Here is an 11,691-nt window from a genome sequence, read left to right on the forward strand (position 1 = left end):
ATGCTTCATAAATTCCATGTTACACATTTAAACAAAAACTAGACAGTGTATAGCGCCCTTTGTTTGACATGGCCTGCTTGTCGTACATTGCCATAGATTTTTATTTGATTTGATATGTGAGCCACAGAAAAATGCAATGTGAACCACTAACTTGAGATTCGATCCGAATAAGCACAAGTGGAGGTAAAGGGGCTCGATATCCGATTCTGCTTGACACATGGCAAACCAGTAGCCAATTGGGCTTCTACTCTCCTATCCTTTCAGATAAGCCCCTGGATTCATTAACAGATTTGAATATCGATGCTGCCTCACCTACAACCCCAACTCATTGAAGCACAGGAAATTTGACCCAAAATGGCCTCCTTTTGTGCTTCTTCTGCTATTGCAGCTGTTGCCATCTCATCCCCCAGGCAAGTTCTCTCTTTACCTTATTATCATCAACCAGCTTCAAATGTTAAAACGATACAAAATGTCTGCACATGCAAATGTATTAGAAATGAACTAGTAGTTAACCATTTATGATGATCATAGTTTAGTATCCCATCTGATTCAGAAGCTGATCATGGTAGACTGGTGAGGATCGATTTTTCCAGCTTATTCTTGTGAATTTTGTAGAATTCTTTGGATAAAATGTTGTACACAAACTAGAAATAGCTACCATGTCCATGAGATATATATAAAGCTCTGCCGATCAGTTTATGATGTAAGATAATGTTACAGTTCCCAGAAGACTGGATCTGTAGTGGGGACAACAAGGGCTTCTTTCCTTACTGGGAAGAAACTTAGATCAGTGAGAAAGTATACAAAACTAGCTGAGGCACGAACAGTTCCGGCGTGCGCAGCAGCCGACCCCAACAGGCCTCTTTGGTTCCCCGGCAGCACTCCTCCTCCATGGCTTGATGGCAGGTACTTTCAATAACATTTACCACACTTTCGAACTATTATTTTCTATACAAACCTTCTCCTAAGTCCTAACATTCATTTGTATCCTTTGGTGCAGCCTCCCTGGAGACTTTGGTTTTGATCCTCTAGGCCTTGGTAAGTTTAATCCATAGCAGTACCTCACAATCATTCAAAAAAAAAGTTACTTTTATTTTCTTGTGTGTGTGTGTGTGTGTGTGTGTGTTTGTTTCTTCTTTTGTAGTAATACTAATTCTTCATTTATAATGGGGTTTTTAACAGGATCTGACCCTGAGACCTTGAGATGGAACGTACAATCAGAGCTTGTCCACTGCAGATGGGCAATGTTGGGAGCTGCTGGTATTTTCATCCCAGAGTTCCTAACAAAAATTGGCATTTTAAACACTCCTTCATGGTACTCAGCTGGAACAGAGGAATACTTCACTGACACCACAACCCTCTTCATAGTTGAGCTTATTTTCATCGGCTGGGCAGAAGGGAGAAGATGGGCTGACATTCTCAAGCCAGGCTGTGTAAACACCGACCCCATCTTCCCTAACAACAAGCTCACTGGGACTGATGTTGGGTATCCAGGTGGCCTGTGGTTTGACCCTCTTGGCTGGGGAACTGGTTCTCCTGAGAAGCTCAAGGAGTTGAGGACGAAAGAGATCAAGAATGGTAGATTGGCTATGTTGGCTGTGATGGGTGCATGGTTCCAACACATCTACACTGGCACTGGACCTATTGACAACTTATTTGCCCATCTTGCCGATCCTGGTCATGCTAACATTTTTGCTGTAAGTGCAGCCCCTCTTTTAATCATATAGCACTTGGATCTTAACCTTTTATAGGTGCTCCATTTTCGCGTTTAATTTGAAACCAGCAAGAAATTCTAAATTCATTAATACCTGTTAATTAGTCAGAATTTCTACAGACAAATCTATATGATTATAGATCTCGTTGCTTGTTTTGTAGGCTTGTACTAACTGTTCTTATTCTCCATTTCAGGCTTTCACCCCAAAGTAAGACACAAGGAAGAACCCTAACAGTAATTAAAATGTTGGAGAAACGTTGATGATTATACCTTTGCCTAAGTAGCAAGGAGATGGAAAGATGTGTACTCTTGGGTGGGGAATGTTTGTATCAGTAGAAATTGTGATGCCTCTGTTTGTTTTATAGATGATGCAGTGATGTACACATGCCTCTGTGGAATTAGATGCAATGAATATTTATTCAGGTTAACCAACATTCATGAACTGAAAAGCCCGAAAATGTTGCAAAATCCATAGATCAGGGCCCCAAAAGATAAATCTATAGTCATTTGTAGTTTACAAATGTTCACTTCAATATAATCCTCATTAATGGACAATCTACTCAAGCTAACAGCTTCAACGTTCAAACGCTTGATACTCGCCTGGAAACCTCATTCTATGCTCTATTGCCAAGAATGGCTGAATTAAAAAAATTTTCCTGTTTGAGACCAGCCAGTCTGCATTATGTGGATACTTAATTTACTTGCTAATCAGCCAATTTGGAGACCAGCTTTTCTGCATTAACAAACAAAGCTGGAATTCAAAGGCTAAAAAAAAAGAAAAAACAATTCCGTCACTGGATATACAGGATTGGGCCAATGAAAAAAGATATTATAGTTGTGTTACCATTTCCATTATTTTATTATCATCTAAATCATGCTGCAATTTGAATAACAGGATAGAAAAAGGAAAAGTTACTCCTTATAAAAGTAGTAAGTGTTCACTTTGGGTTTAACTAATAATGACTTAAACAATTCATTGTGGGTGCCGTCCTGCTGTTAAGTTGCTATTGAACGTGACATGAAATTCTAACATAAGTTATTCTCATGACTGATCTGAATGAAGTTAGATATGGAAATTCTTCAACCAAATCTTAACAAAGATTTCTAAGCTCAAGCATTTAATTTAATGATCGATGTATAAATTTTTTTTTGGTAAGAATAAATTTAGGATAAATAAGTTACCAAATCCCTAAAATCAAAATAAGATGTGTCATGCATAATAATTTAAAATAAAATAACTGTAAATCGTATATTTAAGATGATTCCAATAAACGATCACCTATAAAATTCAAACTTAAAAACTATTCGTCGAGTAAGACGAATCTTAATCAATTGAGCCAACTACATTTGATACCTATGTATAATTTTTCTTTACTTAAAAAATTGAACTAAAAATTTTGATTTCTCAATTATCAAAAAAAAATTCAAGCTAATCTACATAAAAGTTTCAATATTTTTTGTATATAAGAAATCATAGCTCAAGAATAATACGAGTTTGCAATTTTTAACTTCGAACTTTAAACATGTTAGAAATCACCTCTTATAAGTGAGTATATAAATTAATTTGACTTAAATTTTGAGTTTAAAAATTTTTAATATTTTACATCCGACAAATTGGTGCATGATTTAGCTCTCAATCTAATTGGAGTCTCCTTTTAACATGGTTTGTATGTTTGTCTGCATTTCTAAATGTGTTTGGTTATTCTTTCATCCAAATATTCCAATCTCATAGAGGCAACATAACCCTACAACCATAAAAAGCATTAACATATTTTTTGCCACAGCATCTTAATATAAAAATTTCAGACTATGTTTAATTTGAGAAAATATTTTTTTTATTTTTTATTTTTTGTTTTCTAAAAAATGTATTTAGCAAATGAAAATAAAAATTATTTTTTTAAAATACGAAAACAAAGAAATGAATAAAATATTCAATAATATTATTAGTAATGACATATAATTATAATATAATATTTATTTATTAATTAATAACATTAAAAAGTATTTAAATATGATAACTTACAAAACATAAAATATATATATACATATTTTATTTTCAGCGTTGAAAATAATTTTTTATTTTTATTTTTTAAAAATTTATTTTCATTTTCAATTTTCAATAAACACATTTTTAGTTATGTTTTTCATTTTTCAAAAAATTAAAACAAAAAAATCACTCTCGTTTCTAAAATCAAATACTACCTAAAAATCAAATACCACCCGAATAATTTGGTCCCAATTCTCGGGTAACAGTAGCTTTTAGATTGCAACTATTTCCTTCTTCACTTCAATTATTGCATGAACAAATTCGACAAGTTCAGTCTTCTTACTTACTACATCATCAAAATTCACAAAATTAAAAAAAAAAATAGCAAATATTTTTTAAATGTTTTTAGGAGACCCTATTTTATATATTCATGGAATTCTTGTCCTAGGATGTAAATCTGTACAACAATTCTCTAAATTCTTTACAAAAAACTGAAAAAGATAACCTACCAAAGATAAACTTAGTAAAATCAACAAAAAAGAGAAGACACCATAGTCCAAAATTTTGAGAAATCCCTTTTTTAAATGGATTAAGCAAAGAAATTACCAAAAAAAAAAAAAAAAACCTGGTGCTTACCTGACAGGAAAAGTTACAAGTAAGCTATAAACTTACTTCAAATTTTTATAAGAATCTGAATACAGTCATAACAATACAAGATTACAACTTTCTCACCTCCCCATCTCTCTCTTAAAACTATTATATTACATAATTAAATTTCAAAAGAAAAAACTATATAAAATTATAGTAAGAAAGAGTTTTGGGGCTGTCATCATTCATGGAGAGCCAAAACCAGGTTAATTAGGAGCTCCTATTCGTTGGTTGACGTACAGAAATCTGGACCGGAATGGGGCGGCCAGTACCTGACCCACCACAACTGCTGCACGCCATGCGACCCGACCCCGCGCAAGTCCGACAGCCGACATCTCCATCGGACCAACGCGAACAAGTGCATGTGACGCGACCCGTGCCGTTGCAAGTTGGGCATCTCTGAAACGGGCCGGCCATGGGCTTCTGGTCCATGACCGATTTGACTAACACGGCTCCGGCCAAGACACCCAAGCCGGTTGCCACCTGAGTCAAAACGATCAGACCCATGTGGATTTAAGATGGAATTGGAAGCTTTCAATTCAACGGAGCAGAGACAGGAGGAGAGACCTAAACACCAAACAAAGAGAGAAATAAAAGAGAAAATATTAGAGATCTTTTTCGTAACAATTAACATATTTTAGTTTTATTTGGTGAGGAATATTTAATATTATAATAAAAAAGGTGGTCATGGAGTTGTACACGTGGAAACGCGAGTGTTTAGTGGCGCGTTTGGGTTTCAGATTTTTTTTTTTTTTTTTTGCGTCACTTTGGGTTTTGACCGATGGCTGGCCTTGGTGAGCGGGCGACGTTGCTTATTTCTCTTCTCTTCTTTGGACGATGATTTGGGTTTTGGCTTCTGCTGGACTGGGGACATCTCCTGATTCTTATGCAAAGAAATTTGTTTGTTTTTGAATTTTTGAGTTTGATTTTTTTTTTTTTTTTACAAATTGTTGTTTTAATCAACGGTTATGAATTTATGGTCTGTCGTCAATTTAATCCAAAGACACTGAAATGGATACGGATCCATTCCCAGACTACTTTTAATCATATCCAAAGCTGTTTCTTTCTTTTTTTCTCTTTAAAAAATTACTATATTTTTTTAGTATTGACTCTTGACTTCAAATTTGGAGATAATATATATGTACCGAAGAAATTAGATAATATAAATAAAATTTGAAATTAGTAAAAGCTCACATTTTATATACTACTTGTCTCATCAATGCCACGACTTTATTTGTTTCATGAAATGTTTAATTTTGTTTTTCCAAATATGTAGAAAAATTCTGTGTTAGGACAAATATTTAAAGATTATGTTGGGTGACTAAATGAGATTTTAATAGTAAGTATGAAATATTTTCGTAATTATGTAACTTCATATTCAACTTAGAGACAGCCAAATTCGCCCAAATTGAAGTCAAGCACCGCCATTCTTTTTTTATATTTTCATTTCCTCTATGTTCAAGCTTTATTAATGAGCAGCCTAAATTTCCAAATAAAGTTTATTCGATGACATGATGCATGAAAGCAACCCAATTTCTATTTTTTTGTTGGGAATTGAAACTCGAAAAGTCTCATCCAATTATCAAATTATGTGAAATGAATTTTTCTAAGGTTCAATTATGTGAGAAGAAAAAAAAAGGGAAAGAATTTTTTAATTGAATGATTGAATTATAAAATAAAACATGTGATTATTTTTTTATTATTTTTTTAATCATTAAATTTTTTTTTTCTTAGTAAACAGAGTGAAAAAGAGAAAATATATATTCCTTGGTGTTTAATGATGTTAGTTAAAGATCATATATTTAATAAAAAATTATAATTAATGTATCGTTGCTTTTAAATTTGATAAAAGCATTATATTAAATACAATATAATTTTTCCTAAAATGTCTTAATTTTTTTAAAAAATCTACGTCTATAGACTATAGCTTAAGTAATCGTTTACTAAAGGAAGCAATTATAATTGAAATTGAGGTATGTTGGTTATTGGACCTTAAAATGAAGTTTTTTTTTTTTTTGAATGAAAGTTAATATTAGCAAGACTATTTTTTTTTTATTTATTTAAAGTTGCAAGTATGCGAATCTACATTTACTTTGCCAACGCAGTCAAAGCGACGTTATAGTTATAACTGTAATTCATAGGACAAAGAACTCGTGAACATTAAGGCATTATTGCGTACAAGAATTAAGAAGAGGAGTTTTGGAAATGGTGGCAATAGATTGTGTGATGTGAAACTAAAACTTCAACAGGCGACTTAACCTCAACCGAATTATCAGAGGAAAACGCCATTTAACTTTTTGATTTCGGCATGTGCTCGACTTATATATAGCACGAGCATTGACAAAGATCAATTCAATGTGAAAGAAAGAAAGAACATCCAGGAAAATAGTCGGTCTATTTTTGGATATAAATTTAATTGTTGCCAAAAAAAAAAATGAAAAAAGATATCAGGTTTATTAAAGAAATGGGGGGCAGAAAATAGAGAAAATCTGACACTCTCCGCAAACCTTTTCCCATAAAATTCTTCCTTTTTACCGGAAGATTGTGATCTAAAATTCTAAGCCCCTTTTTATTTCCCTCAAAATTTTGAAGCCATCCCTAGAATGCTTGCAAAATTTACAGCAGTGCCACTTTAACAGCAAGAAAGTGAAACTATCAGGGTCGTTTGGTAACGATTTTATTTTCTGTTTCTTTTTTTTTTATTTTTTTTTAAATTGAAAACAAAAACATGGTAACTTATTTTTATTTTTTGTTTTTGAAAACTGAGAACAAAATTTTAAAAAAAATTTAAAATTTTTTAAAACAGAAAAATAGTATTTTCAATTTTTTTGAAATAATTTGACACATTACCATACAGATACTATTCATAAAAATTACAATTAAACCATTACAACGATATTATAATTCTTATATTAATAAAATAATATTTTTATTATATAAATATTATATCAATAATATATCATTAATATAATATATTATTTATTAATATAACATTATTTTATTAGTAAATAAAATAATATTTATTAATATATTAATAAATATTATTATATTATTAATAACAAAGGGAACCTAAAAGCTTTAACCACTTTCTATTACATATTATTTTTACATTCCTAAAACAAAAACATTTTATTCAAATATGTTTTCAAATTCAATAAATTAAAAATAAAATAAAAATAAAACAAAACAAAAACTTCGAAAACATAAAACATAAAAAGCACAACAATACCAAACAACCCTTAGTTTTACAAAATAATTCCCCCATTTTGCTACAAAATTGTTGAGTGCATTCTTACATGGCCAAATAACCAAGCAACTTAAGCCTGGATTGAAAATGCCTTTATAAACCTGTATGTTTGTTTAAACACTGAACTGGACTAACTGAAAAAGACGACGCATAAACAAATGAACTCATTTTAGGCTCAAAAAACAAAGGACGTGTCTGATATTGATGTTGATCCTTGAAGTTCTTATGTAATGTAAGAAAAAATGATCATCCTCATGCCGAAACTGCAATTTCAGCATATTTTTTGTATGTGACTAATCGAGGCATACCTGCAAAATGTGAAAATTAGTTGGGATGATTAGTTGGTTGTATAAGATGCGTGGGGAGAGAACATTTTTCACTCCAGCGGTATCCAAACTCAGCCAACAACGCTTGAGAACATTTGCTGAAAATTGCGAATTTATCAGCATGCAACCATTATATTTAATTAGTACCTAACCCAAAGTAGTTGACAATTGCAGCCTCTGGCTGGAACTCTTCCCCAATAGGCATCGCGGGCTCAGCCATTCTTTTAGCTAGCTGACAAAGTGCGTCAGGTATTTTGTTATGAGGTAGTGACCCATCATAGCTCCGCTGCACCAAGAATACACTCAATTTCGAAACCATCTCAACATAAATAAGCTCCTTCATCGTCATACACGGTGTTCATTTCTCAAGGTTATGATATGATCAGCACATAGTCATATATACTTGAATGATAACTTATAAATTACTATAATACATTCACAGAGTTAAATGAAAAAGGTTTCTGCGACAATAGTTGAAAAAAGGAATGTGTCAGAATTAGAAACCTAGAACTAAATCTAATTCAATCGACTAGATCAAACTGAATAACCTTAAAATTCTATCCCTTGGCTGTTCGATATCATCTTCACTAACAAAAGAACAAGGAAGAAGGTCAAAGACTAAATGAGTGATTACCTACATTGGACCAGTTAAATTGAAGGCCAAGGATGCTCCACCGTAGCCTTGACAGTGAAACATAAGCAGAAACTGATTTACAAGTCTTTCCCCTTGACCGAGCAATGTCTTCCTCATAAAATTTCCATCTATGAGCATCTCCATTGCTCACAGAAGCACTTGATTCAGAATCCAAGCAATTCTCTGACCTTTCCTCCTCAACGAATACTTTACCTTCCTTCGTCGCAACAAACAGCCATAAATAACTTTGTCATTTTTTCTGTTTTCTGTTAGGAGGCTGCCGAAACCTCGTTGAACTTTCCCTTATCCATTTACATCGTTCATCCAAGGTCAATGCCTCGGGAATAAAATAGAACCCTGCATTTTAGAACAATTCATAAAAAATAGAACAAAAAAAAGTTCAAATTTCTTCTCTATTTCGAAACTCATTGAACGCAAAGGGAAGAATAGATGCCAGGACGATTTTCCAAGCAAAAAACTCAACGACATATCCACGAGGCAGTTCGCCTTTCTGATTGTTGGACTCAGAAATGGATTTGAAAACCAAAACCTCTGATAAATAGACTTGTGTTTTTTCCTGAGAAATTCAAACGAAATACTCAAAAAAAAAAAAAAGTTTTTTTTTGAGAAATCTTGTTCTTTTTCTAAAGTAAAGCGAACTAAATATGAAAAAGAAGCTGAAAAGTGAGGTACTTTTTGGAGGATTACGAATTTCCTAGTAATAAAGCTTGAACTTCTTCTCTCTTTCCCGAGCTGGTGAGTTAACTCAGAATCACTCGAAGTAAACCGCTGATGATTCAGAATTAAGGTTTTAACTGGGTTTCTTAACGGTTTTATTTTAGGGGTATTTATTCGCTTATTTTTAGATTTTAACAGAAAAAGTGATTTACGAAGAAAGTGATATTGAAGGGTAATATATAAATTCTTAGTTTATATTAATTTAAAAAATATAAAATTTTTATATTTGATTCATAAAAATATTAAATTATATAATAAATATTTTTATTATATTATTTTTTATAACGCATAAATAACCTGTGATATTTTTAATATTGATATGTAAATAATAAATTATCTTTGCTGAAATTAAATAACTTTTAAAAATAATTTTTTATATTTTTAGTAAATGTGATTTTATAATTCTAATCAGTATATTAATATTGATTAACCTTATGCAAAAAAAACACGCAGATCGACCTTGACAATAAGGTCAACCTGAGAGTTGGAAGGAGATGACAAGCCCTATTCCTCGGGGTTTTTGCTTAGGATAAATGTATAGCAATATTAGTATTATATAAATGTATTTTAAATTTTATAAGTAATAATATCAAATAAAGATATTTTACTTTTTTTTTATTCTTAACAAAGATTGAGTATTTTATCTTAAAAAATTAATTTTTTCAAAAAAAATTATATTTTTATTTTTAAAACATCACCTTTATTGAGTTCTAAATATATATTTTTTCATATTTTTAACAATGATTGTATTTTTATTTTAGAAACGTTATATTTTTTAATTTTATAAATATTTTTTTTCATATTTTCCACAAAAGCTATTTTTTTAATCTTAAAAAAATCATATTTTCAATAAAATTTATATTTTTTATTTTAGAAACGTCATTTTTAATAAAGTCTGAAAAATATATTTTTTCATAATTTCAACAAAAACTATTTTTTATTTTAAAAACATTGTTTTTATTGAATTCTGAAAATATTTTTTTTTATGTTTTCACTAAAAATTGTGTTTTTATCTAAAAAGAAGTCATATTTTCAACAAAAATTATATTTTTTATTTTAGAAACGATGTTTTTATTGAATTATATAAGTTTTTTTTTAATATTTTTTAACAAATACTATGTTTTTTATTTTAGAAACGTCATTTTTATTAAATTCTGAAAAATATTTTTTCATATTTTTAGCAAAACCTATATTTTTATCTTAAAAATATAATCTTTTCAATAAAAATTATGTTTTCTATCCTAAAAATATTGTTTTTGTTAAATTTAAAAAAATATTTTTTTCATATTTTTAATAAAAACTACGTTTTTTATATTAGAAGCATTGTTTTTATTAAATTTTGAAAAATATTTGTTCTATATTTTCAACAAAAATTATATTTTTATCTTAGAAATTCATCTTTTCAACAAAGCTATATCTTCTATTTTAGAAACATTATCTTTATTGAATTCTAAAAAGTATTTTTTTCATTTTTTAATAAAAACTACATTTTTTATTTTAAAAACATTGTCTTTATTGAATTCTAAAAATTATTTTTTTTCATAATTTTAACAAAAATTATGTTTTTAACATATTATAATATATAACTACATTTCTAATATAACAATATTGTGTAAATGAAAATTTTTGAATTTATTTTGATTTTATTTTATATACGATCAATTACATTTATAATTATTAAATATTATCTTTCTAAAATTTTATCAATTGAAAACAAATATTTAATTTTATAAATATTTAATTATACATAATTATTGTCAAGTATCGAATCATGTAATTGAGAATGCAGTTTTACTTGTCATAATAGGTTTCAATTAATTATATAATTATATTGAATTTTAAAGATAAAATAAATAATAAAAAATTATTATTGAAAGCGAAAATGTGACAAATTTTATATTCCACTATAAATCCTAAAACCCTTAAAGGAGAGGTGGGTTAAACATTCTCTTCCCATAAAAAATGAAGTGTCTTTCACTTTTACCTTTTCTTCGACTTGTTTTTTATAAATAAGTTTAATGTTAAAAATTACCTTTGAACATGAATATTAAATGTGATGTATGAATTTTTAAAATCTCAAATATAATATTTTAATTATAAATTTAATAATTAATGTGTTATTTATTTTTAAAACATTTAATTTCAAATGATTATAAATGATGGATAAATAATTTTTTAAATATTATATTAATTATTTTTAAAATTTACATATAATATTAAATATTTTATAATAATTTAAAAATAATTCATAACATTAACATTCGTAAATATGTCAATAAAAAAAAAATCTACAGATAAGTTAATGAAACTCAATTTAAAAAATATTTTGGATTCTATTTATTTATTTTCAAGATTGCTTGTATTCGAGTATTTCAGGATAATCAAGCAAAGCTAAAT

At 29.3% G+C, this 11,691-nt stretch overlaps 2 protein-coding genes and 1 pseudogene across 3 annotated transcripts; 1 reads left to right on the forward strand and 2 right to left on the reverse strand.

Annotated features, from left to right (window-relative positions):
• Positions 1-252: 252 nt before the first annotated feature.
• LOC111317492 (chlorophyll a-b binding protein 7, chloroplastic) lies at positions 253-2,146 on the forward strand. Its single transcript, XM_022919925.2, has 5 exons — positions 253-410; positions 721-906; positions 1,001-1,038; positions 1,183-1,697; positions 1,909-2,146. The coding sequence occupies exons 1-5, from the start codon at positions 355-357 to the stop codon at positions 1,924-1,926; spliced, it is 813 nt and encodes a 270-aa protein (XP_022775660.2). The 5' UTR covers positions 253-354; the 3' UTR covers positions 1,927-2,146.
• A 2,204-nt stretch (positions 2,147-4,350) lies between these two features.
• LOC111317493 (uncharacterized) lies at positions 4,351-4,999 on the reverse strand. Its single transcript, XM_022919926.2, has one exon. It carries the CDS (start codon positions 4,854-4,856, stop codon positions 4,560-4,562), a length of 297 nt encoding a protein of 98 aa, XP_022775661.2. The 5' UTR covers positions 4,857-4,999; the 3' UTR covers positions 4,351-4,559.
• A 2,568-nt stretch (positions 5,000-7,567) lies between these two features.
• Positions 7,568-8,920, reverse strand: LOC111317696 (DNA N(6)-methyladenine demethylase ALKBH1A pseudogene; annotated as a pseudogene). The gene is made up of 3 exons (XR_016333342.1): positions 8,561-8,920; positions 8,070-8,208; positions 7,568-7,904 (listed from the first exon to the last, which is right to left on the reverse strand). The product of XR_016333342.1 is annotated as a DNA N(6)-methyladenine demethylase ALKBH1A pseudogene (transcript).
• Positions 8,921-11,691: the final 2,771 nt, after the last annotated feature.

This window comes from Durio zibethinus, chromosome 2 (assembly GCF_047325235.1).
Source record: "Durio zibethinus cultivar Kanyao isolate XHJ-2024 chromosome 2, ASM4732523v1, whole genome shotgun sequence".
NCBI lineage: Eukaryota > Viridiplantae > Streptophyta > Magnoliopsida > Malvales > Malvaceae > Durio > Durio zibethinus.

What these genes read in the sequence shown, in the direction of transcription:
- LOC111317493 (XM_022919926.2), bottom strand. Translation starts at nt 4,856, where the DNA reads ATGGGTCTGATCGTTTTGACTCAGGTGGCAACCGGCTTGGGTGTCTTG.
- LOC111317492 (XM_022919925.2), top strand. Translation starts at nt 355, where the DNA reads ATGGCCTCCTTTTGTGCTTCTTCTGCTATTGCAGCTGTTGCCATCTCA. An exon ending in GTTGCCATCTCATCCCCCAG is followed by an intron (nt 411 to 720) that starts GCAAGTTCTCTC and finishes ATAATGTTACAG; the next exon opens with TTCCCAGAAGACTGGATCTG. An exon ending in CCTCCATGGCTTGATGGCAG is followed by an intron (nt 907 to 1,000) that starts GTACTTTCAATA and finishes CCTTTGGTGCAG; the next exon opens with CCTCCCTGGAGACTTTGGTT.